This window comes from Ictidomys tridecemlineatus, chromosome 11, assembly GCF_052094955.1.
Source record: "Ictidomys tridecemlineatus isolate mIctTri1 chromosome 11, mIctTri1.hap1, whole genome shotgun sequence".
NCBI lineage: Eukaryota > Metazoa > Chordata > Mammalia > Rodentia > Sciuridae > Ictidomys > Ictidomys tridecemlineatus.
This window is the reverse complement of record NC_135487.1, coordinates 76650300-76677408: the sequence shown is the minus strand read 5'-3', so window position 1 is coordinate 76677408 and position 27109 is coordinate 76650300. Positions and strand designations below refer to the sequence as shown.

The 27109-nt window shown below is 46.1% G+C and overlaps 1 protein-coding gene across 2 annotated transcripts in view; it reads left to right on the top strand.

Moving 5' to 3' along the window:
* The window catches only part of Bcar3 (BCAR3 adaptor protein, NSP family member), a 114031-nt gene that overhangs the window by 55306 nt on the left and 31616 nt on the right, over positions 1-27109 (top strand). Inside the window, exon 1 of one of the 2 annotated variants that reach the window (XM_005327714.5) lies at positions 12204-12797. The exons of the other annotated variant lie outside the window; for it this stretch is intronic. Coding sequence (XP_005327771.1) covers positions 12714-12797 — 84 coding nt within the window. The 5' untranslated portion in view covers positions 12204-12713. Of the gene's footprint in view, positions 1-12203; positions 12798-27109 lie in introns of those variants that run through there. 2 annotated transcript variants of the gene reach the window in all.

Here is a 27109-nt window from a genome sequence, read left to right as displayed (position 1 = left end):
CTATGCACGATTTTGCACCATCATGCATTGGTCATTTGAAAAATATTGGTTTATTGAGTTATGTAGATCTTCCAAATGTTAAAATATTTCACTATGAAATATCAGAAACTCACATTTGTTAATATCACCACCGAACTTTTCAGAAAAGTCATTAAAGTATTGGAAAGCTGTCAAACTGGTGGTGAGTACAACTTTTCCAAAATTCTAATTTTTACTCGAAAGTTCAAATTTTATCCTTGGCAACAAATGTTTTCAGTTAGTTTCCTTGAAGCTACAGGCCTCCCTCATTGGTTTTTCAGAAAATGTCTGCCAGATGAATACCCAAGTGTGAATCACCATAGTTTGTCAGATATTCTTTGAAGTGAAAATGGTGCTCCTTGAACAAGCAGCTGTGCACCACCCCTGTAGGCAGCCACCGTGCCCTGGTGTGCCCCACCACCACTGCCACCCGCTGCCCTGCTGCCCTCCGACCTGTGGAATGCGCTCAGGGCTGAGTTCAGCAACATGAGTAATTCTTCCTGCTTTATCAGGGACTTCCTAGGTGGAACTGGCTATTTTTTCCTACATGCTCTGACCTCATGGTGGTCAAGAGTGCGATGACAGCTAGGACAGTGTGGTGTCTGTTCCCTGCTTTCAGCAATTTCGCTTTTGTACCCTCCATATAAATGTCTACCCAGTGAACTGGTGCGGGTCGGGGGCTCAGTACTCTTATGAATACTAATGGCCTCTTGGATTCCCTGAAAGACCCTTCTGGGCCTGCAGAACACCTTGATCACCAGTGGACTAGAGGGTCCCCTGCTACTTAAAAGCCTAAAAGCTGCACAAACACTTAAAATGCAGAGAACCTCCTGCTGCTTATTGAAATCCATATTTTTTCCTCTAGCCAAGTTTTCCTTTTAAACCTAGCTTACCCAACACTTGATTTCCTATTAAAGACCCTGATTATTAATATAGAAAAGACATTAAATTTTCATTTAAAAATCAGAAAAATGGGGAATCTATCCTAGAAGAGTTCACAGGGGTAGGCCTGTTCCTTAGACTGGAATGGATTGTGAAACCTCCATGACTACTAACTCTGACATAACCGAGTCCTTGCTTATTATATACTGTAAAGAGCTGGGCCAGAAGCAGTTGCTGTTCTGCTCTAATTACTTTGTATTAAAACCTGAAAACCCAAAGCTTGGTGAGGCCAAGGCCTGGTTTATGGCAAAGACATTCAGCTTGGATGTGGAAGTACAATCGAGGGATAAATTCATTTAAAGGCTAAATTTACTTGGGGCAGGCTGCAAACGAGCATTCTCCTGATCCTTAAGCTCTTATTAATTGCAGCAGCATTTGCTCGTTCTGTGCTCCCAGTGTGGATTAGCTGGCCGAGCTCCATCTCGTCTTTTATGTGAATGAAGATAAGGATGTGTCAGACTCTGGGAATGAGAACATGCTGTTTGGCCCTTGGAGGCAATTTCCTTTGGAGTCCCCGCTCTCTCCAGATGGCATCTAATTGTTTCTTGAATGACCTCAGTGTCCAGGCTGCAGGAACCTGGTCCGAGAGGCCATTTCACATATTTATTAGCCTGTGGATGAGAACTTACACTATAAAGCCCCCATTCACACTGTCAAAAGAGCTTTCTGTGCAGAAGAGATGATGAAGCCGATGGGCTGCTTCCTGTGACTGCCAGTCCCCAGTTGGATTCTTATTTTTCCCAGGCCCAGGTGGTGGTCTTAGGAAGGGGTCTGTGTGCTCCCACTGAGCCCATTCTGACCCAACCTCTTCCCTTTCTGCTTTACTTTAAGGGGTCTGGGTAGAACAGGGTCAAAGCCTGTCTCCTGGCTTCAGGATTACTTGAGCAGAGCACAGGTGGTAGACCTAGGGAATGACTGTGTTCTGAGTATTTCTCCCAGTTTGGGGGGTCCCAGGTTGTTCACAGATTGAGGGAATAAAATGACGGAAGTGGGAAGCAGTCTAGTGCAGTCAGAGGCTGGCAAGGCTGGTTCACCAGTGAGAAGTGTAACCTGAGTGTGGCAGTCATCCCTCATGCCTGTGTGGCTCTGAACTGCGTTAGGGAGGGTGAGAGAGTTCCTTCCTTCCTTTTTGCATATATGATGAATGAGAATCATGTCTCTAGAAATATGTATGCACATGTATTGCACATCTGACTTCCAAGGTATTTGTGAACCCCAGGTTGAGAATCCCTATGCCCTCTCTAGATGTTCTCTGAGACTCTGTCCTGCTCAGGCATTTTGTGCTGGGCTTTTGGTGACAATGATGAATAAGGCCAGTGGGCAAGGATACCATTTGTTTTAATGAGTGCTTCAGCAGCCAGACCCTAGAAGACAGGTCTGGAGCTGGGTCTCCTCATCAGGTACACAGAACAAGAGTGCAGGAAAGGGAAACCTCTAGAGGGCGACAGTCTGAGAGCCAGGGTTTCTGTGGTCCTTCCAGGTTGGTCTACAGAGCAAATTTTGGGAATATTTGAATGAAATTTGGGGATGACATAAATTTCCTGTTCTATAAATTGCCCTTCTTGATGATCATACCTAGTAAAGATCACCTGGCCTCAGCAAGAGACTGTTTTAGTCAGTACCTCTGAATCAGATGCTACAGTTTTCCAAATGTCACAGCCTTTTAGAAACCTCTTCCAGGAGGTCAGGCTGGTGCCACTGCCGGGTAAGCAGGGTGAAGCGTGCGCTTAGTTCATGGATTCCTGTAGCCTGGGAGAGAGGCTGGGTGTGGGAGCAGGACTCACACCTGCACCTAGCAACACAGGACTTCCCAACTGCATGAACCCCTTTTCCTAGAGGCAAATCCATGTCTTTTTCATCTCTGCAAACACAACAACCGAGTTCTTTCATGAATGTCCCTGGAGCAGGGTGGGAGACATCATTAATTCCCACCTGTTACTGACTCACCAGTGTACTGCTCTATGATTGATGGGAATACAGTGCGCATCTTTCTGTAACATCGGTTGACGTTGGCTCCTCTTTAGCAGTTCTCAGATACAGAGATGACATGAATCTAAATTCCAAGACAGCCTAACACAGTGTGTTACATCTTGACCTCAAGTTTTAATCACACTGTGATAAGATGTGCCTGTAAGTTAAAACTGATAATTCGAGCTAGGAAACTTACCCCTGGGAATAGCAAGGGCTGAGTAGCTTGAGTCAGTAATTCCTAGGAAGAAAAACATCTCTGGGGGGTGGTGGCGGATAGAGAGACAGACAGAGGTGACAGAGAGATGGATACCAAAGTTTTAACCCAGGGCACTCTACCACTGAGTTGCATGGGGTGGATTCTCACTTAGTTGCTGAGGCTGGCCTCTAACTTATGATTCTCCTGCCTCATCCTCCCGAGTTGCTGAGCTATAGCCATGTGCCATTGTACCCGACTGAAGGACAATATCATAAGGGCTCCCAGTCTCTTGCATCTGCTTCTCTGGTACATGAGCTACATTCTCGCAGATCAGCTTCTCTGCACTGTGGGCACATGGCTTAGGCTGCCCTAGGCTTATAATCTCAGTAAAGCTTATGGTCCAAGAGGAAACTTGCTCTGTTCCAGTTTGAAAAATCCCAGGGTGTTTGTCTCTTGTAGGTCACATGTCTGGCCCTGGCTTATTCAGTGTTCAGTGTTCACAGATTGGCTCACAAATCCATTCCAAGCTGGACTACAGGTGCTGTCCAATAAAGCTTTTTAATACCATAACCACATTCTGCTATTTATGCCCCCCCCCCCGCATTTTTCAGGATCAGAAGTATATTAGGCTATTTTTCTAATTATCTCTATTACCTCTGGCTACTCAGGGCAAATATATAAAAGGTTGGCACATGAATACTGTTTTATAGAAATATTTTCTCTATCTTTTCAAGTCCTATGTCTACCTTTTTCTATTTTAAACCTACCTCTTGGTTTATTATGTGCTGAATATCCATTACCTCACAGTTAAATTGTCAGATACATGGCTGTTATAAGTGTGTGGGGGGGGGGCCAGGGGCTGTGGATCCCTCTAATGAGCTATAGTTTGGCCTTGGTAAGATTCCCACCCATTAGCACAAGTGGCCCAACCCTGGTGTTCCTGGAGAATTGTCCGGGTTGATTCCTGCTGTTTGCCCTAGGACTCTCCCTTCTTCTACCCAGCCGACCCACCCACTTGGGAAGGTACACATTTAAGGATACTGTTCTTTGACTGCACTGTTCTTTGACCTATGGCAAAAGGAACCTATTGTCCCCACCTTGGATGCAAAAAGAGGCAAATGCTGACCTTCTGGACGTCACTTCTCCAGGCAGCATTGTGCTTGGCAGTAGTTAAGGAAGTGGGAAAAAAAACTGACTGGGAGCACTTCAGTCCTTTCCACGCACGTAACCCTCTGAGTCAGCCTTTTCCCGTAGAGAAGTGGGCGTAGGTCATGCCTCCATCTACGACAGAGGTGCCACCGTGGTCTCCAGTTGGCACCTGTGCATGGAGGCTGTGCTGCCTCCTGATTCTCAAGATTCGGATCTCAGCGTCCCTCTGTAGTGCCCTCTCCTATTAATTACAAGCAGCCTAACGTCTTTGGGCATATTCCAGATAAGCCCTGCCATCTGTGTTGGCAAAGGTCAGCCACATGGTTGCAGGGAGACCTTCCTTTTGAATTTGCACAAGATAAGGCCTCCTGACAACCAGGTGTCCTCCATGCTTCCATTATCACCTCAGATAGGGCCAGGTTCTAATTCACTATTGTTTTCACTATCAATCGTAACAACTGTCTGATGACACATGTGGAATGGAGATGATAATGCCCATCTCCTAGGGTGAGTAGTAAGTGGGACACTGTGCTAAAATTCTCTGTAGAAATACTGGCTCTTGGGGACCTTGCACACTGGTAGGTGAGGCAAAAATATGTCTGTGAGTGCTGCAGTCTTCCTGAATGTGCGCCTACAGTCTGAGGTTGAGAGGGGTTGCTGAGAGTGGATCTTGTAGGTATTCCACATTTACCATGAAATGGCAAACGAGCCCTTCCAGCTGTGAGGAGTTCCCCTCTGCTCAGACTCAGTTAAAGCTACTCCGTAGCACTGAGGAGCTGTGACCCTGCTTGCCTCAAGGCTGTCTCCTCCTCTTATCAGACACAGCCCTGGCAAGCCGGATCAATGTCGTCCAAGGTAACCAGCCAATGCCTTCTGTGTCTTTGACCATGTCCATGACCTCCAGGATATTTTCACTCTCCTCTGAAAGTCTTTCTGGGTCAGTAGGGACTTTTAGGTCATGTAGGTCTTTGAGAATTGAACAGAAGCATTGAACCCTCTCCTCAGCTAACAGATATTTACACAGTAGTTTGTATAGTTTTCAGTGATTCGTGGAAGTCCCACAAGACCCTCAGGTTAACAGCTCCTAGTCTGGACTGATCATCATGGTTGTTTTGGTAGAAATGCAGGATTAGTCAGTATGTCCATCAGATGATAATGCCTATGATCAGTTTATGACCAAGAAAAAAGGATATTTTCCTACTGAAGTATTTAATGCAGGTGATAGAATTTGCATGGCAACAGAGAAGGAGGGAATCATAAGACCACTTTCTGCCAAGGCTGGAATGGGTGGGGTTAGTCAATCTACCTCTCACATGTTGCTGAACCCACCTCTTGTCCCTGTGTTCCTGCTTCCCATCATTCCTTGCAGACTGGTTGGTCCAATCAATATTGATAGTCTCTATAGGTGGGGGTAGGGATAGATGGCTTGGAGAGAATATACTATAACTCTGTTGGATTCCTGCTATTTGGGGCTTGAGAGGAAGAGATAAGGCAGAAGGCAGGGCAAAGGAAGCTGGGTATATCCATGGGGCTATACCAGGCACCCATGGGGCTATACCAGGCATCCGTGGGGTTATACCAGGCATGGTCCTGGTTCTAGAAGTGGTTACTATCAGACAACCCAGTAACATGGGCCAGCAAACTATGAAGGAATCAGGAGGTGATTCTCTGGGGACTCTAAACACAGAGGAAGACCTGTTCCCAGGGCAAGAACCATCCATCTTGGAAAGCTAGTTAGGGGTTGGAGGAGTGAGTATCTGGCAGGGCATCCAATCAGAAGGTAGGCTGAAGTCCAGTTCTAACCATCCCTGTACAGGGGCAGTGGGAAAGGAAGAGTGCCACTCAGAGCCCATGCAGGAGGGGTGCCCACTGGATCCCACAGATTGGCTTGAACAGGGGTGCTACATGGAAAGCGTAGTGGCTCTGGATAGACCCAGGAGAGCCTTGTGGCAGATACTATGGATATACATGCTGCCTATTAATATAAACAATTCCTAAAATGACAAAGGTTCTGTAGTAGAAGATCATCCAAGCAAGTGTAATTAAAATTGCATGTGCAATTTTAATGTTCAATTCTTTTTTAAAAATGTTTTTAGTGGTTGGACATAATAATTTTATTTATCTACTCTTTTATGTAGTGCTGAGGATCAAACCCAGTGCCTCACACATGCAAGACAAGTGCTCTACCACTGAGCCACAACCTCAGCCCTTAATATTCAATTCTTAAATTTAAGGGCTAAAATATGTTTTAGGGCTCAAAGCTCTTAAACATCTCCTCATGATTCCCTGTTTTTCAAAGGTCAGGAAAGCACCAGATAGGGCCAGTGGTTCAAGGTGAGGAGATTGTCCACCTTCCTCTTAGGGGTACATGTGACCCCAGCATGTGGGTGGGCACATGCTCCACAGAAGCAGTGGGGGAGAAGGGGGTTGTGATCCTCTCTTTCAAAAGGGAAAAGAAGCTCAGTTTTGCTGAGTCCCTGCTGGATGTTGAGTGCAGGGCTCTATGTTTGTTGTCTCGCTTGATGCCCATGATGACCTGGGGGCCTGCAGCCCACAGAGGTTAAGTACTTTCTCAGGGCACCCCAGCTAGCTAGTGGTGCTGTGAAGATTTGCACCCACCCTGACTCTCCTTCTGTCATCTCACTTGCAGGGTGTGTTCCAAAGCCACTTTAGACACGTGCAGATATCGGTCTCAACTCTGGCTTGGAAGATACCATTTTGCAGAAGTGTTTGTGAGGTGGGAGAAAGTGTCCATGGGGATGAGAGAGAGCCCAGGTCCTCCTGGCTGGTGAGGCTTCTGAGGACCATGCTGACTTCCCCAGTCCCTTTCAGCACCACTGTCAGTAGGAAGGGCCTCTGCCATGCTGTTGTGGTCATTGCTGATTAGCTGCTTGGGAGCTCACACTTACCAAAATTGGGAGGAAGGAAAAGAGCAAAATGTACAGCAAAGAAAACCTGAGATGACAGACAGAAATGATTGCTCTTGGTGATGCCTGCATGGTAAGTGTGGAACCAAAAAAAGCTCAGGGAGTAGGTGGCGAATCATCTCAGATGGGTTGGGTGATGCTTCCAGGTGTGTATGACGGGCTTCAGGAGTTATAGAAAGCCCTGCAATCTTATGTAAAGCATTACAGTTCTGCCTTTTGCTTGGGAGATGGTCCATGGCTTTCTGCTCAAACAAGCTAGTCTGCCAGATAGTTGTCTACTATTTGAGAAGTTGGAATAACATCTTTTGCATATTCTTTTTCATTTTACCTTCATGCTAAAAACAACAGAAAATTGAGCTTATGTAATATAGGATTCCTGGGGTAATACCAGGAAATAGGTGGTAGTGATGGAAGGGTAGGGTGTAACAGATAGAATGGTACATGATAATGCGAGAAAGCAAGATCAGGGCTGGGTGCCTAATTTTGCTTTACATCATTTGGTTATACAATTTTAATAGCTGGTTAGAGAAAGAGAAAATTATAGGGGGCGGGGGCGGGGGGGGGGGAATGACATGAGGCCCAGTAGAGAGAAATCTGTTTGTGAAGACTGTACTTAGTCTCTTTGTGTGCTGGGCAGATCAATATTGCTTCCGGACAGAGATCATTTAACAGCCATATCTTTCATCCCCTTGAGGAATCTGGGGAAACTGTCAGGCTGAGATGTGTACAGCAAACACTCCTAAATGCATCTCTGTGTTCACTAGGGCGAACAACTCAGAGCAGTCCAAGAGCTTGGCCAGCATTGCCTACTGCCCTCCCACTGAGTCCCATCTACATTCCCATTTGGAGCAAGAAATAAATCATGTTTATGTATAGGAAAACATCTCTGGCAGCTTTAGCTGCTCTGTCTGGCCTAAAAAGGAGGTGGTCTCTTTCCTTCTTTCTCAGTGAGTTCCTGGCCCTGTTCCCTAAGGCCCTGTAGCTGTTTGTCTGAAGGTGTGCTCCTCCTGGTTTATAGATGTCCCTCCACTTATAATGGGGTGATGTCCCAATAAACCTATTATAAATTGAACCTATCAGGGCTGGGGTTGTAGCTCAGTGGTCGGGCACTTGCCTGGTATGCATGAAGGCCAGAATTCCATCCTGAACATTTCAAGAGAGAGGTGGGTGGTGGGGGGAGAGAAATAGATACCCTAAATCGAAATGTACTTGATACCCCTAACCTACCAAACATCATAGCTTAGTCAAGCCTACCTTGCTCAGAACACTTATGTTAGCCTAGAGTTGGGTAAAATCATCCCCCACAAAGCCCACCTTGTAAGCTAAGTGTTGAACGGCTCCTGTAGTTTACTGAAAGCAAGAAACAGGACAGTTGTATGGTTTACTTTGCAGCAGTGAAGTCAGAGAGGGCTGCATTTGTTCAGAATCAGGCAGACACGTGGCAGGTGTCTGGGGAAGCCTTGGAAGGCGGGGCTGCGGATCACTTGCCTCTCTTCTGGCCCTGCCCTTCTCAAGCCCTTGGCACACTGCTCTCCAGGGAGCTGAGCCTGCAGAGGGCACCGCGATGTGCTACCTACCATACAGGTGCTGGGGGCACAGAGCCAAGTTGCCTTTCCCTTCTTCCTCTGTCACCAGGAGAACCAGAGCTGGTTTCCTGGGCCTTCCTCCCTGGGCCATTAAAGATGTCTTTGTTCACCAAGAGCTAGATCCCTGGGGCTTAGTGGAAACCAAAAACCAGAAAGGGGTTAGTGGTAGTACACTTGCTAATCATGAGTGAGGCCCCGAGTTCAATCCTCAGCACCACACACATATACCCAAGAAGGATTTGTGTGAGACAGAGAGTATGTATGTTGCATGTGAAAAATCTCAGAATCTCTGTTGCCATGAGAGGTTGAGCTGTTTTGGTCACCACGGCACAATAGCTAATGTTTACCCCCAGCTGATGTTCTGAGTCTGTTCACCGTGGACAGGGATGAGTGAGGCATTGCAGCCTTGGACCGGTGCCCTCCAGTTTTCAGACCAAGGGCCCTGTCACTGACCAAGAGGCTTCTTGACAATGTCTGAGAGTTCCTCCATTAAGGCTTCATGTCCAGGGTCTGGGGTGGCTGGCTTTGGGGAAGAGTCGGGGGTTATAGACAATATGGTTTCCTGGATGCCCTGAGTCAGTGAAAAGCAGAAAGCTGCTACCACACCCATCCTACAGTGCCCGTCAGAGGGGGTCTACCCGCCACACTGGGGGCCTCATCATCTCATCAGGGCAGAGACTTTGGAAAAGGGGCACTGCACTCACTCTCTCATCCCTCTGAGCCAAGTGCTGCTGCCAACAGGAGGCATGTGTCTGTTGAATAAGGCTGGCAGACAGCTCCTGTTTCCATGGTTACCGAAGAGGGCAGGTTAGTATTAAGGCTGCCTAAGGAAAAACTGGAATTGCAGGCAGGGCTTGCGCAGAACCTTCCTTTAGCCGCTTACCCCTCTCCTTAGATGGTCTGGGGACTCTTGATCTGAGGAAATGGGAATTTCCTTCAAGGGTCCACTTAGCTGCCCTAACAGGTGTGTTTCCCTTAGTGCAGAGAAGCAAGTCTCTCAGGTGTCCAGAGGGGGCACTGGAGAGCAGCCCAGAACTCTTCCCAGAGCTCTGCGCTGTGTGCCAGTGGGTCCCTGGGATTCCATTAGAGACACACGCCCCTGTCCCCAGGAGAGTATAGGGTTTAGAAAACCCTTAAATCCAGATAGATCCTAGGTCCCATGAACAGTATCATCAGAGTGACCCACTGCCTCAGGTCACAGCATTCTTGTGTGGCTGCATGAATAACAACAGGTTTAATTTATAAGACATTATAAAATTCTCTTATTTGTGTTTCCATGTGACCAGTTACAGGCTCCGCAATCCAAGGCCGGAGACCTGTCCTTTGTTCTCTGCAGAGTCACACATCATCTTGGTCCTTTTTCTTTGTAACGAGAATAGAATAATCATTATGGGGAGAATGTGGGGGAATTGATCAGTGTGGATAGGGGACATTTAAAAGCATAGCAAGTCAGTGAAGGGCGCTTTGGGAATTGATGCAATTATCAACACGTTATTTTAGTCTCTCTTCTTGGCCATTTTGGAAGAAAATTGATTAATACCTTTTGAGCGCTGCTTCAGAAATTATTTTTGGTGTGGAACAAAAATAAAATGTGCTTAGGAAACAGTTGCCTAATAAGATTAGCCCGTTCTTTAATCCTGTTGGAACAAACTCTGGCCTTTAATAAGACTTTTCTTGGAGTAAACAGGGAAAGCCTCAGGTGCCTAGCTGGGTCTTTTGTTGTGCATTCACCCTGGCTGCTCTCCACTGCATAATTCAGTGTAATTTACACTTCTGAGTTATTTGCATTTTATTTACTTTCAAGAATGTTTTCTTTCACATTCTAAGGGGAGGGAGGGGATAATCTGGATTCTTTCACTTTCTGCAGGAGGGAAGGGAAATTCAGAGGTGTTTGCTGACCAACCTCACTGAATTTCTATACAGGCTTTAAGGAGCTGCTCCCTTTCCCTTTTCCTGGGCCTGGGATGGTGCCCTCTTGGCCCCTTGGGGAGATTTTCAGCATGAAGACGCTTGTTATTTCCTACCAAAGGGAATAGCAGGTAAAAAACTGGGCTTCTCCCCTGGTGACTGTTGGCATGATTGACAAGCCATCCACACACACGTGCTTGGGGGTCTTATCTTTTGAACCCTATCTGATAGAAATAAGGACAGACAGAAAATGCTTCCTCATTAGTACAGAGCATGGACCCTGGAGGGCAGTGACACATCATCAGATTGATCCCCTGGACTCCTGGACTGGGAGAACTCAAAGCCTTGATAACTTGCTGCAGGTGCTCGGGTGGACTTCACAGGACCCATGTGTTTCCAGGATAGCAAACCCAACCTTCAGAACAGGAGAGGAAGAAAGCCAACCAAAGGAGCAGAAGGGCAGTCTGCTTCCTGGCTGTTCCTGTGTCTGTAGACCATTGGTAGCTCTGTGTGCCTGCAGTGTTTGTTAGGTGGAGCCTCCTCATCTTTGTGGGCGTGAGGCCTGTGGCTCTCCATTCCCCACTCAAGCACACAAGCTGCTCCCCCAGCACCAAGCAATTCCCTACTTTCATGGGCAGGCTTGACCTAGTCCAAAGGCCAAGGCCTCCTGAGGACCTGACACTAATCCCATTGGATATTTCTCATACCTCTCTCATGCCTCATCCGGTATTGTTCCTTTCTAGACTGAATAGGTTCTGCTTCTTCCCCATGACAAGTTTCTGCCTGTGTGAAGTTTTAGGAAGCTTCGGGACACATTCCATTTCTGAGTGGCCCAAGCCACAGAAAGTTAATATTTGAAACAGTAGGAGAGGAAGAGCTACAGGCAGAAACCTGGGTTTGATTAAACAAACACACACACACACACACACACACACACGCACGCACACACACCAGAAGAACTGAGCATTCACTATAACTGGAATGAAAGAGAAAAGCAATTACTTTCTCCTAAAGATGCTCTGAGGCTCTTGGAGGAGGGATAACGGTCTTCCTAGTGCGGGGGCGTCTAGGAAGGCCATTCCTCACTGTGTTGGATACCAGGTTTATGTGCTGACTGGAGTTAGGCAGAGTGGACAATTAAAGTGAAGATGGGTTAATTAAAGAACTTAAAGGGAAGGAATGGAGTAGGACAAACTGTGGGGGCAGAAGGGAGTACACAGTCTCTGTCCTCTCAGCAGCCTGCCCAGCCAGGTGGGGAGGGCATAGGGCGCTCACTGTGTTTGCTGACAGACTTGCTAATTAAACACCAAAAGGCAAAATCGCTTTGCCAATAGTGATGGCTGTGCCAGCATTATCAGTTGCAAACTGACTGCCAGGAGCATCCTAATTAAAAACAAACAGCACTGGAGGTGGCATGGGGACTGGGATCCTGTCTGGGTTTCTTAAGCACTTCTAGGATTGCTCCCAGGGAAAGTCACACCCTGGTCACTTTTAGGCCACTGCCTTTTCTCAAAGGAGCCTCTGTCTCATAACAAGGTGGTGTGATGTGTACAACTTGTCCTGCTTCCTTAAACCCCAAGGTGCTGGGGTGATAAGCAAACAGACAAAGCCACTAAAAGCAGATTGCGTGATGCAGTTCATCCCTGAGAGGGGACGGGCTGCCTGGGGGTTTAATGATTTCTGCTGGGCCTCTCAATTAGGGGACAGCTAAAGCCCAAGGCCTCTTCTAAGAGGGGTTAGAATTTCATCAGAAAGCAAGTCTGGTCACATGAGAATTTCTGGCACTGTGTGCATGGCAGGCTGGACACCAGCCTGCCAGAATTGAGCGAGCAGATCGTATTGGCCTCAGCGGAGGGGAAAAGTCCGAGACTGGCCTGGGAGAAGGAGCCAACTCACTCCACCGGCTGCGGACAGGAACAGCACCTCTGCTGCAGCAGGATCAGGGCTCTACTGTCCAATGCCCCCTTTTTTGAACCTTAATCAAGGCAAGTGGTGCCCAGGACTGAAGACCAAAAGATGCCTAAGGAATGCAATGCTTTCCACGCCCTCTCAGCAGCTCTGTGCTGCTTCTATCACCGCAAATCTCTCCTTGGAGTCAAGGTAGGTGTGGTTTGGAGATTAAGTGCATCTGTAATTCTTTGGGGGGCTCTAAAAGCATCGGTTTTCTAAAAGGCACTAGAAAAACTTGTAGTTTGCTGGCTGTAGAAACAGAAGTGCTTTCTTTGACTGATGGATCATGAACCCCTAGTGGTGTGTCCCTCTCCTGGAAGCAGAATCCAGTGGCACAGAATGGGGCTCCTTGTCTGTGTTCGGGGATGAGGCTGTGTTGTTCGGGACACTTTCAGTTTCCTTGGGCTGAAATTTCATACCAAAGGAGCTGAATATGACAGAGGTTATTTTTCTCCTTCCTGTCTTTGTCCCCGTCTCTCTTCCCACGTTCATGCCAAATGTGAGATAGCTGGGTCCCTTTCTCTGCTTAACCTGAAGGTCCATTATATGTCGGTAATGTAGAGAAACCACAAAATCTCTCTTTCCAAATTGCAGCCAGCTCCCCAGAGTTCAGAAATGTGTTTTTCTTTACCACTCACCCTGTAACCTTTGTCACAAGACACAGTGCCAGCGACTTTGCATAATATGTCAATCTACTATTTCGATGAAAATATTCTGAAAACTCATTTGACTAATTCAAGACAAGGCCTGTGTTCCATGTTGCCTGCCTGTGACGCACCAAGAATTAAGATTAACATGGGCTTCCATTGATCTTGGGGTTTGTCTGCCTCGAAAAAATTCTGCCAGCCCCAATGTGACTATGAACTTCATTTATTTCTGGGAAATCGGAGTCCAGAAGCTCTCAAGGAATTCTTCCTACCCTGCAGCAGAACTCCCTTTCCTGAGATGATATTCTGCTTCTTTCTTTTTGGTAATGCTTAAAAAATAAAAAAAAATAATAAAAACCTCAGGAAAATTACCTGTTATAGAGAGAAAGAACCATCTATGGGGAAATGTGCTTTGAGTGAGAAGAGGGTGGGTGTCTTCAGACTTTGCTGACTGGTTGGAGTGTTCAGACTGGCTTTCCATCCATTCAGCAAAGTCCATTTTTGTATTTCAGGTTTTTGTCAAGAAATTTGGAGGGGGATGCGTGCTTAACCATCAGTGGAGGTGTTCCCTCCCTGACTTCAGAGCCCCTTTCTTATCCAGGAGCCCAGCGGGGTGACGTGAGGACCCTGTGGTTTGGTGCCTAAATATGGATCATTCTAGCATAGAGCAGATGACATTCTGCTATTAACAGTATTATAGAGCTGTCAAAGATAGACTGGGAGGTCCCGAAGGGAAGCATGCACTTCAGAGATTGGCACTAGGTTCTCCCTCTATAATAGAAGTCCTTCCAGACGCCAACTTCTGCTAATTCAGAAAAGTACAGCTCAGCGTTTGGTATGTGAGGAATCAGCTCATAAATATCTGGGTCTGAGCGATGAGATTCTGTTTGGATACCACTGCTTATCTGCAGCAAGAGCTCCCAAGTCCTTCACAGAAATGGCCATGTAACCTATGGGGTTAATCTAAACCATTTCTTGTCCTTGAACTTTTTCCCGCCCTCCCCACCCCAGCCACTCCTGGAGGATGACTCTTGGTAGAAATGCTCTCCCCCCCACCCCTGGGGTTCCCACCCCACCCACAGAGAAAGGCCCTGACCTGCTCACTCACCAGAAAGTGTGATCTTCATTTCCAACTTGGGGTTCCCTAACTGTACCCTCCAGATGAGCTTTCCTGTTTTGTTTTGCTTAGTTACCTGGGAATGAAATCTGCCTGTAGTCAATCCTTCATCCTCCTAACGGTGCCTCAACGATAATGCCAAATCGTTTTTATTGACTCCCACTTTAATTAGGGGTTTCAGGCCTTTCTGCTCATAATTAGTTTCCGTTGCAATTAGAATTTCAAAATTAAATTGGGATTGATTGCTTGATAACAAAACGGAAATAAGGCTCCAATTCTTGACCATGTATGCTGCTTCTCTTGGCATGAATTTCTCATACCAAAAATAACACTTGCGGTAGCCATGGTAACTTTCCATTTGGTCTAATCCATATCATCTCTGGAGAAAGTAGGATGTTATTAATAGTGTTTGTTGTATGGGAAGAAAACTAAAAATACAAAAACTCCTTCATTACATAGGAGACCAATCACACTCAGAACAAGATCTCTCAGAATAAGATCTTACTTGCAGAAGTCTTGCAGGATTTAGGATATATGTAAGAGCATCGTCGTGTGGACTAGTACATAAAGACCCTGGAGAGGAATTAAATGAGAACAAAAAATAATGGGGGTGCAGAGGTGTCAGGGATATGCATATGCATACCTAGAGAGGAGGCCAAGTAGGGAGAGAACCATGTGAGCCTCTTTTTAGGAGAGACTTCAGGGAGGATGTGGGACTGGCTTTTGTAGAACAAGCAACCCTTTACAATTTTTTTTCTTTTCTTTTCTTTCTTTTTTTTTTTTTTTTTTTAGTAACATGGGATTTGGGAGGATGGGATGGGGAAGGCATTCCAGGTGTGGGGAATAGCAAACTCAGTGGCTCAGAGATGAAGACACTGGTGTTGACAATAGCATTGAAAACCAGGCCTGGTCAGAGCAGGGGTTCATAAGGAGGCTTAGTGGGTGACATGAGCAGGAAAGTAGTGGGACTTAGGACCACCTCCTAGGTCTCCAAGTTACAAGCATCGGAGGCAGGTTGCCATATGGATTTTCATCCTGGTTGCATCCTCAGTTAAGCTTAGCAACCCTTATTTGTGACACTTGGTTGGCCTTTGCCAGGTGCTGTGGCCTTAGGTTAGTGGGTTCAGTTGAGGAGATCTGCTGCAGTACTCTGGTGAGCATTCTCCAGATATTTATTGACCAACTAAAAGAAAGCATCATTTATCAGAGACTTGGTACTCTCTGTGGAGGTGGATCCTGGCTTCCCAGAGGCACATGCCTGGCATAGCCAGGGCTGGAGTGGGGAGGAGCAGAGGAGGTCTCCTGGGGAGAGGTAGAGTCTGCCGAGTCTGGAAGAATTAGTAGAAGTTATGTGGAGAGGGAGAGGAAATGACATTCTGGGTAGAGGAAGGAGTGTCTAGACGTGGAAAAGTCTGTGTGCATGCACCCCCTTCACAACAGACCCCAGAAATTTGGATCCTGACCTAGGAATTTTGTGGGCTGAGGAAAAAGGAACTGAAACTTACCATCTTATTCATGGCTGATCCTGAGGAAGGTCAGGGAGGTTGTGTTGGTGGGAAAGGTGGGAAGGGAGATCTAAGATGAGGAATGAACTTTGCAAGCACAGAAAAGCTGCCTTCTGAAGAAGTGTGAACAGAGAGGTTGGGGTTTGAAGTGGTGGATTAACAGATCAGCAGGTGTCAGTTAACAGGTCATTAAGTCCAGTGGTTGTGGTCTCCTTTTGTCCACAGCAGCTGAGGTTAGAAGATAGTGGATTGAAAGCGTAGACTTTGCCACATTAGATTTGATTGTCTTTGAAGCCATCAAATGCTGTTATATACAGTGGGAAGATCAAATCATGTTTTTGTGCTTCCTTTTGCTTTAAATCCCCCTTCCCCTATTTGGAGCCCCTGAATCCACATTATAGCCTGAGGTGTCACATCCCTAGAACATCAGGTCCCTGGTACTTGGTTTCATTTGAAACTGCCTTTACTTGTGGAATGAAGATCCTGTGGCCGATCCTTTGGTTATCATGACAGCCTGGTACTAGTGACACATCCTGGTACTAGTGACACATCGTGGCTCTGGCGATGGCCTGGTTGCCTTTGTCATGGGGTAGATGCACCATCAGCACGAACTGCGCAAGGTGGAAAAAGCCTGTGGGAAATATCTTTCCAAGTGACTCAGCCCCTCCTCATAGCAGCTGCCAGTTGCTCATTTCTCTCTAGACCTCCAAAAAAAAAAACAAACACCGGCAAAGCTTTTTCTAAGAGCCTTAAATGCATTCCATTGGCATCCGGGAGCTCTGGGGATCTGGTTTCCACATCAGAAGGACATGCCTGACAGAGACTGTGTCCCAGCACCCCCTTCCCTACAGACCCCAGAATTTGGATCCTGGCCTAGGATTTGTTTTCGTTGGAGAGACCTGAGTGGGAAACAGAGCAGGACTGGGACCCTGGGAAAATTTTGTGCGTAGATTCAGCACCTCGTGTGGACTACAGAGGAGGGACGAGCCACACACTAGGGAGAAGGCTGGAGAATTGGTATGCATGGGCCACAGAGGTCTCTCTGCGCCTGGCTGTGTGAGAGGTCAGCAGTACTCAGAGGACCCAGACCCCATCCCTGGGCTTAAAGATGTCAAAAACAACAAAGGGGCCTTTTAAGTGATGGGTATTTTGGGGTGTCCTAGTTGGGGAAAAGACACCACAGTGGCAGCTCTGTCCTGAAATGGATTTCTGGTGTCTGTCACAGTTCCAGAAGCGACTGTTGCAATCTGACAGTGGCCATGAGAATATTCAAACTTATTTTTCTTGCTTGTGAAGGAGCTATAATCAAGCCTTTCAGTTTCCATGGATAAGAATTCTTCCCAGTGCCTACTCTTGATACCTGTTTTGTTTTATCAAAATAGTTATGTGTAAAGGACAGATGAGCTAGGATCCTGGGTTCTCTGTGAGAAGGGACTTGAGGAACCAGCCATCAGACTCCCGCTCAGAGCTCCTCTGCTACTCCTACCTCCATCCCTGGCCCCGTTACACGAGGACCCAGGGCTCCTGGTGCTGAGGATGGAGGGGAAGTTCCCACCTGGGAGGAATCCTCCTGGTGGGGTATGGAGATGCAGGCAGCTCTCTCCAGGCCAGTGGCGGATATGGAGTAGGAAGGGCGCCTGGCTTCTTGTGAGATCCAGGAGAGGTATGCAGGCCAGCCCCAGCCAGGGAGCTTCTGGAGAAGGTAACACCATAGGAGCAGAGGTAAAGGCCCAAGAGAGAAAGAGCATCCTGTCCAGGAACTTCAGGCTGAAGTGGAGAGTAGAGGGATGAGGGAGGCCAGAGAGGTGGCTGGTGAGCAGAGGATACAGAGCCTGTGTGCCGAGAGGCAGTGGGACCTCTGGGGATCAGTAAACAGTTGGAATGGGGAGTGGGGTGAGGGTTTGGGGGGAGGAGTGTGGAACGTAAACAGCGTCTCTCCTCACCCAGGCCTGGGTCCTCGGCTGGGCGCCTGCAGCCCATCAGTTCTGCTTGTCCTTTCCCGGCTCCTTCCTGTTTTTCTCTCTCTCTTCCAGCTTTGTCCTTTTCAACACTTAAAATGAGATCTTGTTCTTCACAGTGGCAGTCAAGGCCACGAGACATGTCCTTTTCTGTCCCCATCCGTGCCCCCATGAGCTGCAGTTATTTCCATGTCCTTATCCACGGTCCTCGCTTCCTTCCTCCAGTCTCCGAGGATGAAGCTTCCCTCTCCCTGACCCAGGCCTGTCTTGCCACCTGTGCCCGTGGCCACCCCTCCTCAGGGGCTCCTCTTGAGGTATCTTCAGTCTCTCCATCTCTACCAACACTTTTCCTCTTAGCTTCTAAACATGCTCTGGTCTTTCCCATCCTAAAAGTCATCCTTATTTCCATTTTTTTCTTCCTTGTCTCCACCTTCCCCCACCTAAAAGCTGGCTAGGACAATCTGTATTTCCTCAGTCCTATTGGCCACTCGGCCCCTTTACTCCACCAGCAATGTGCTCATTGCCAAGTCCCGTGGGTGCTGTCCAATTCTGACTTTACCGGAACTCTCTGCTGCACCTGGCATGGTTGACATTCCTGGAACTCTGCTCTCTCAAACTCCAGGACACTGTACCCTGCTTGTCCTGCTGGGTCCTTCCGGGTTGATCCTACACTATCTTCTTGGATTTCTCTATCTAGTCTGCCTCTTAGAAGCCAGTATTCCCCAGCTGTCTTCCCATGCTATATTCCATCTCTTAGATGGGAGTTGAGATAGGATCCTTCAAGGCACTGAGAATTCCCAAGCTGCGTCTCTCGTCAGCCCAACTGCACAGCACCTGGACCCCGTGGCTTGGTGAGCAGTTCCATCCAGGTGGCCCACCAGCACCCCAGATTCTACATCTTCTCCCACAGCACTGCTTCCTCTTGTGTCTCTTGGGTGTTGGGTGTTGGGTGGTGCAGTCATCTTTCTGGAGTACTCATGCCTCTTCCCTGTTCACTTCTCATGTGTCGTGGATAAGCCTTCATGACACCACCTCCTGTCATCTGTCTCTTCTTTCTGTCTCTACCATCATAGTACTTATTCAGGTCCCCAGATCTCTTGCTTGGAATTCCTCAATAGCTTTCCCGTTGGTCATCTTGTTTCCTGAATCTTCCTAGAAGGTTGCCATTTCTAGAGATGGAAGTGAAACTGTGTCCTTAAGGCAATGCATTCCCACATTTTAACAAGTGTAACTGCTAGAAGGCCTCATCTTGAATGAAAAATCTCTGCCCTTGTGCCACAGTTTCCTTGTTCTGCAGTTAAATGGGCACTGTAGCCCGTCAAATGCATGTCCCCGCCTTCAGATTGTGAACATGTCTATTTTGAGGCTAATTTAGCTGGTATAAATGGACAGCTAGAAATAGGATAGGACAAATTCTGATTCTGTTTCTCTACAGAGTTGAACCAAGAATATTTGACCCATTGTCTTGGGACAGTGACAGCCCCTGCCTTCAGATATTGCAGCACAGCCCTCTAGTTCCTCTTAAGTCTCCTGTACAGGCTGAACATTTCCAGTTTTGTATTCATATAGAAATACTTTGGGAAACTTAAATTCTAGGTTTCAACCAAACTCCAATTCCATAAGTCTGAGAACATCATGAAAATATAGGGTCTTGGCCATACTTTTCTCTTGTGAAACAGAAATAATCTTCATACCTATTTAGCTCCCGGGTACACTGCATTCATGAGATCTGAGTTGTATTGTGTTGTCTTGTCCCTGGTTCTCTGTTTCTTTCCATAAAATCTAATGTGGTGTTTATGTTTTTTAAAAAGTTTATCAAACAAGAAAACGTGTGTCTAATGGCTTATGATCCTCTGGGAGACATATACCTTTAAAGTGATCAGCGAGCTTTGTATCAAAGGTGGTGGAGTTGATACTTGGCCAAAACCCATGAATCTTATGATGAGTCATTTAGTTTTACTGCAAGCCTACTATGTACTTAGCACTAACAAATGATGCACTTTGTCTCTGAGTGGAGTTCTAAGAGTTAGTCATGGTACTGTTTTGGAGAGAGAGAATTCAAAAGTCATTTATTCCACACCCCACACGGAAGTTCATCTGAATCTTGGCCTTTTCCTTTGTGTGCTGGGCATATCTTGTTTTTTTTTTTTTTTTTCCAGTTACATCTCCCAGTGTCTTTCCACTATGACGTATTTCGTTGATTCAGTTTATCTCATTCATTAAAGATGAATTAAGAGAAGGAGAACACTTAAATTGATTTTTATTTTATGACTTTCTTGTTGAAGGGCAAATAGGACATCTATTTTGATGAAAGCTATCATATCACACCACTCATACTTTGCATTAAGATGTTAAATTAACAAGGTTAAATTACCCTTGGTCAAAATTGCTGCCTGGGATCTCCTTGCATTCTGAATTCTGGTCAGCTGCTCTGTAGACCCTCTTATCAGGGTCTGCCTTAGCCAGAGCAGTCTTTGTTTTTATTGGGCTTTTTCCCCTCCATTCTCTGTGGATGTTAACAAAGTACCATTATTACTGAATGTAATTTCACTGCCAGACTCCACGATTAACATTTCCCTGGCATCATCTTATTTAATCCATACACCAACCCTGTGTGAGAGAGAAGTATTAATAGAAGTCATTCGAGCGAGCACTTGGTTAAAGAGACCAAAGTGGTTTAGAAGGGGTTTTCATAGGTCGAACTGGTTCTTAGCTTTTCTTTGAAGCCCATCATTTCACTAGCCCAATAAATGTTAAATGCAACCAAGTGACCTTTGGCCTCCATCTTAAATGGGGCACATCCCTTTTCTCCCTGGGAGTAGGAATCCGAATGCAGGACTCCCTCCCTCATGGAAGTGATTTGGGTGTCTGTTCCACATTCTGCTCCAGGAAGTCATCATCTAAATTTGATCCAGATGGAAGGTACCCACTGGGGCTCTCAGCAGGGCAAGATGTTGACAAATGGCCTATTAGAAATCTCTTCATGTTTCAGTTTATCTATTGACAGGGAGAGGTGAGCCCCACCACCACCACCTTGGAGCCAGAGCTCTGAGTGGCCTATTGGTAAAATAATGCTTTGTCAAGACAGTAAGAAGCAGAGTGGTCAAACCCTTCTGAGCCATATCAGGGTGGGAAGAGATCTTAGAGTGGATAAAAACAATGAGCAATTTCTCCAGTGTAGGGAGAAAAGATGCGACATTTGTTAGTAATGGGTGCTGCATTCAGTGACGCTTAGGCCTGCCCACCCCCACCCTTCCCCTCACCCCACCCGAAAGTTGTCAGACTGTAGTCCGTTTCCTTTGGTGAGAAGTAGTTTTCAGTCCCTTGATGTTTCATCAAAAAAAAAAAAAAATTTGAGCTCCAAAAGCCGTAGCTTCCCAATCAGACAGGGTGAAAATTTGTAGAGGAGACATTGCCCCGAGAAGGAGCAGGGAAAAGGATAACGCAGTCTAACATCAAAGGGAGCCATGGGCATGATCAGAATGACTCTAATGTAATTCGTTTGGATGTGGGATTAAGTTACCACTGCCAGCTTACAAGGTGCGCTGCTTTAAAACTCTAGTCCACACAAATTACAATTAAATTAGTCTCTTTAGTCTGCACACCCCGATAGCAGAATTTTAATGGGTTTTTCTCAGCACCTTGATAAGCAAGGAGTTCCACAGATGTCCTCTTCATATTTCCTATTCATGATTTCTGTGCCTCTTTTGATAAGAGTTTGATATGATTTGGTAATGAAATGAAATGAAATGAAATCTCTTGGACTTAGACTCTCTGGGGGTTTCAATGGTATTTTCCTGTCTGCACTCGGGTCTGATGGTTCCTGTAATTTTTATTCGTCTGTGAAAAGAAAAATCACATACAGTCGGAGAATGAAGCATCTTAGTTTAACAGCAAATCACAAATCAGTTTTTTAATAGCTCTGGAGTGGGAATCTGGTCTATAGTGTGATAAATGACACAAGTCTAATTATAAGATAGTAAAACGGCATCACAACCCATCTGCAGAATCTTTGCTGAATATGAGATTCCTTCTAGGATTTGGAAGAGAAATTTACATCATCAAGATACTTAAACATAAGCATCAAATTAATGGATGTGTTTCTGTATGCTGAAACTTATTGAGATTTTATGAAGTCCTTCTGCTACTGTTTCCACCTCAGAAGAGACCAGAAAGCTTTTTAGTGACCTGAGATAAAATACACAACACATGGGACTTTAGCAGCACCACAGGTCATTGACTGCTGTACATTTTCTTCAAATGCCCTGTCTATTCAGAGAGGCTGTGACCAGAGTCAGGCATGGAGACTTTCTACCCCTACATCTGCACCTCCTGCAGATCTAGCTGGAGAGGCATGCCCAGCTGGCATGCAGTGAGTCCTAGGGTTTAACCCAAGGCATAGTGCTTTGGTGACTCTCAAACTCCTGATTGTTTCTGTAGAACTTTGGCCAACAGGATATGTGTAGATAGAGCATGTGTGGTTAGTAAGCTGCCTACAGGAGCCACTTTACTGAGCTTTAATGAAAGGATCTGACTGAGCAGGCTCAGAGGCCAGGGGCCCAGGTGAGATGAGAAGTGCTTATCTTTCAAGAGCCCAGCATTGAGAAGGCAAAGAGGTCACCAGGAAGAGCTCAGGGCCTCTCCCCTCTAGTGCATAGGGTGCCTTGTATGAATTAGAACAAGACATCTTTTCCTTAACACTCTTTATTGCCATCTGCCAGGCAACTCTAACTACTGTACAGATCTACTGTGTGCTGGGGATCTAGCTTGGTGGTAGAAAGCTCGCCTAGCATGCACAAGGCCCTGGGTTCAATCCCCAGCACCACAAAAATAAATAAATAGAAGTTTAAAAAAGAGAAAAGAACACAGATCTCCTACAGCTGTCTATGACCAGCACCTCCTTGATATGAGGCCACCATACTGTCCACCTCCTAGACCACAGGCCAGGCCACTTGTGTGCTCACTAGGCTGGAATAAGCAAAGATGCTCAATTGCCCCTGCTCCCTTTTGGCTATGTGTATCAGATAAGGGTATATAAAATTTGAATTTGATTTTTTTTTCCTCTTTAGACTTTTGTTTCAAAGTTTTTGTTTGTTTGTTTTATTTAAAAGTAAAGGCTGTGACATTTATCTCAGTAATTAGCATAAGAAACTATTTTTTCTAGCCTGCTCCTCCTAATGGGAAAGGAGGATGAATGAATTCATATCTTTCTTTGGCTTATAATAAAAATATTTTTAGGTAAACCATAAAGCCAGCCAGTGTCCATAAAAGGTGAAACAGAAACAATATGGTAATTGTTTCATTGCAAGAATTTAGGATTGCCACAAATGACATCCCTGTTCTTTCTGTTCTACCTCAGATTAAAACATCCAAGGACTTGGGCTAAATTTCTAGCCTTAAAACTTACAGAGAACTGGATTTTGGGGTTTTGGCTATGGGTAGGGTTAAGAGCGGCAGTGGTAATTGGAATGTATTCATTCTTTAGGTTCTTGATTGGTTTGGGCAGGATTTCAATTGGGTCTTTCAAAGTCCTGTATATGCACTTTGGCAATTTTACCAAAACTTGGGCACTGCTTGAAATTCAACAAAAAGCAGCGATTCCAAGGGGCTGAGTTTTAGAATTCTCCAAAGACCTTCATTTTTTAGGTGGCTTTTCTTGGAAGATGATCCCAGAGGTAGCACCCTTCAGAGTACTTTGTGTATAGTTATTGAGAGTTTATTTTTGGGGAGAGGGGGTCTTTTTTATGTTTATCACATCTCTTAGGGACAGTGGTGACCTAGGCTATATGTCACTGCAGGTCTTGCTTGCGTTTGGTGGGTTTGAGTGAGGGTCCATTGCTTTGGACTCCTGCATTGCCCTAGCCTGGGTCACCTGGTGCAGTTTCCACAAGACCCCATGGGATTTCCCACCTTGAGCTCTTCAGAAGACATGGGCTTCACTTATCAATCAGACCAATTCTATATGATGATCTAGAACTCTAGCCAGACTTCTAATTTTGTGATCATAATATCCTATGAGATTTCTCAAAAAGAGATTAAAGAAAAATACCTGACCTGTAGAGTTGTTTGGTACCACTTGACAAGGGGCCTGCACTGTTGTTAACTTCTCCCTTAATACAATAAACTGTTCCAGGACTGAAGAAAGGAAGCTTTTGAGAACCCTCCTGGCATTCTAAGTGTTGTGGTGGGACACTCCTCACCAGAACAGAGCCACCCAGATGTAGCCAGCCTCTGTGTTCTCCGGCGTTCCCTCTCCTGCCCTCTCCTTCCCTCCTTCTTTCATGCATACAGACATGCCCTTCTTCTTTTTGTTTATTTCAAATAAATTAATTTTCAGTCTTGTTCACTGAATGAATGACGAGAAAAATCGTCTCAATTTTAAAAATTTAATTAAAAAAATTATTAACAACCAAGCGTCTAAAGCTTCGAAGGAAATATAATCTGAGTACAAGGAACTAGCTTCATGCAGACCTCAAATTTTTTTTGCATCTGCACTGGGCTGTCACCTGTGTGTCTGGATGTGAGTCATTTGGAGGGAACCATATGTATGTGCTGATGCCAAGACATATACATACAAAGCGCTCACCACCAGGTGGAAGTCTGCCTTCCTATAAGTGGCCAGCATCATCCTGCATAGACAGAACCATTTACTGAACTGAAAACCCCAAGAACTGTTGACTTTGAACTGAGATAAAGAGAATAAACAAACATGTCCCTACATAGAAATTAGCTATTCCAACTGCTATCTTTTTTTAAAAAAATTCCATCAGAACTTCTCAAAGGCCACATATCTCTAAAACTTTCTGATAGATTTTATGTATCTGTTTTAGAAAATTCTTTGTTAAGAAGCAACTTTCCATATTTGTTGCCAAGAGTCATCCTTGAAAGGAAGTTCAAATTCCACATTGTTTCAAGGGAATGTCCACCATGTGCCAGTTGCAGAGTTGGATACTTTATGTGCATTAGGCCATGTAGTCCTGTGAGGTGGGAATCATTCCCCTGGTGCATACAGAAACAAGCTCAGAGAAGTCTAGAAATGTGCCCAAGGTCACTTGTGCTTGATCAGTCTCTAAGCTGTCCTCTTCATGTTCAGTGACAAGGAAGCTGCTAATTAGAGGGCGATTGATGGAGAGCACTGTTCCCGTCAGTTGGTGTTGACTGAGTACTTGCCACGTGCCAGGCTCTGGGCTAGGTTCTGGGAGCCAAAGGCAAAAAAAAGCCATGCCCCCCCCCAAAAAAAAACCCTTCACTTTCTTGCCTACAGTTTTAATGGATTTCCTACCTTCTTAGATGAATCCAACTCATTGCCTTGACATTCAAGGCCCCTGCATTCCCTGCCCAGCACCTTTTGGCTGCTCCCCAGTCTCCAACCTGGGCTGCAGTGAAGCTGCATAATGGGCACCTCTACAGGTGGGTCAGTGTGTCTGCTGACCACACCACAGAGACATAGAGGAGGGATGCAAGGGACAGTGTGTTCAGGGAGCATGGGAGGTCCCTGCAATGGGGGCCCTGCATCAGAACATGATGGCAAGATAGTTTGGGGCCAAATGAAAAAGGGCACTGCCTGCCTCCTAGAGAGGGCTTTGGGTTTTATCACTAAATAATAGCCCTTGGGAATAAAACCACAGGCCCAAATAAGTTCCTTAAAACTTTGATGCCCCCAGTTTGTGAACTCTTGAACCCCACTCTGTCACCTTGGCCTATCTACCTCATCACTCAAGCCTCTACCATTTATCTCTGGGGGAACAGGGCAGGATGGGGTCTGTGCCCCTCTGTGCCCATGGACCAGTCTGAGCCTGGGGAAGGTGAAAACTATACATTACAAGCCCCTCGACTTGTGTGTGGAGTTGGGGGCTAAAAGAGATTCCAGGTTTCATGTTAGCTTTAGCTTGGGGCATACTTCAACTAAGTTTCTGAGCCTACCGGTGGTGTGATAAGTCTGGTGGCTTTGTAGGTAGCAGGTTTTAAGACTGAAGATAGGAGGTAGACAAATGATTAGGGGGCAACTATAGAAGTTTCAGCAAAATAGTTGAATCAGTGGGGAATAGAATGGGAGTGGTAAGAGGTAGAATCTGAAATTTCCTTCTTTTCTCCTTCCCTCTTTGCCACCTCCCCTTCTTCCCTTCCTTTCTCTCTGTCTCTTCCCCAGATCAGAGATGCTCTACCACTGAGCTACACCCCCAGTCCCTTTTATTTTGAGACAGGGCCTCACTAAATTGCAGAGGCTGGCCTCCAATTTGCAATCCTCCTGCCTCAGCTTCCCATGTAGCTGGGATTATAAGCATGTGCCGCTATGCTTGGCTCAGAATCAGAAATTTCTTTATCTATAGACACCAATTTTGAGTTTGAATAATGAGGGCAAAGGAGATGCCAAAGGCCAGGAAAGGGAGAGAAGGGCAGAGTTTGCAGTGGGACGAGTTCAATTCATCCACACTGACCTCAGTTCTGAAATGCATGGTGGGAATTTTCCTTGCCAAGCACCAACCCTAAGGGCTGGAGATGGAGATTTGGGCATTACCAGCACATTTCAAAAGACTGCACCGGCCTTGTACCTCCATCCTGGCCCTACTTAGTCCATTCTGTTCACTCTCTGTGTGAACCTGTTGCTTTTCCTGAGCAGAGAGCTTCAACTGACTGTTATGGTCTGGAGAATGAAGATCTGACCCTCAGCCCCAGTGTCAGATTCCACTCATCTGATCTCTGCCCTGATCAGGGCGACTGTGGTCACAAGGGACAGGGACCCAGCTCATGCTAGCTTAGGTCACAGGGTATTTCCTGGCTGAAGTCATCCGCTGCCACCAGGACATCTTGTGTCTCTTGTTCCTCTTCTCTGCTTGTGCTGATTTGGTTGTCTCAGCCCATTTCAGTCCCTCTGGTAGGAAACCTGAAGATGAAGTACCTTCAGACTTTGAGTCTCACGACATTTTCAACAGAGTGGGATAGTGTCCTTGGGCGCAGGACCCTGTCCTGGGCCAACCAGCAATGGCCAGAAAGGTGGACTCTGAACCAGATTCGTAGACTGAAGATGCAGCGCTCCTTCAGGGAGGGTGCTGGAGTCCAGTACATATGTCTATTCTATGTATATTCGTACCAAATATGTCCATTGCTGTACCTTTGCATTACTTCAGCCCTGTCCTCATCCAGAGCCTCCCTGTCACCATACCCAGCTACTCTTTGTCTCCCTTAGCTCAAATGTCCCTTTCTACCCTTCTCCTTAAATTCGATCCTCAAGGTC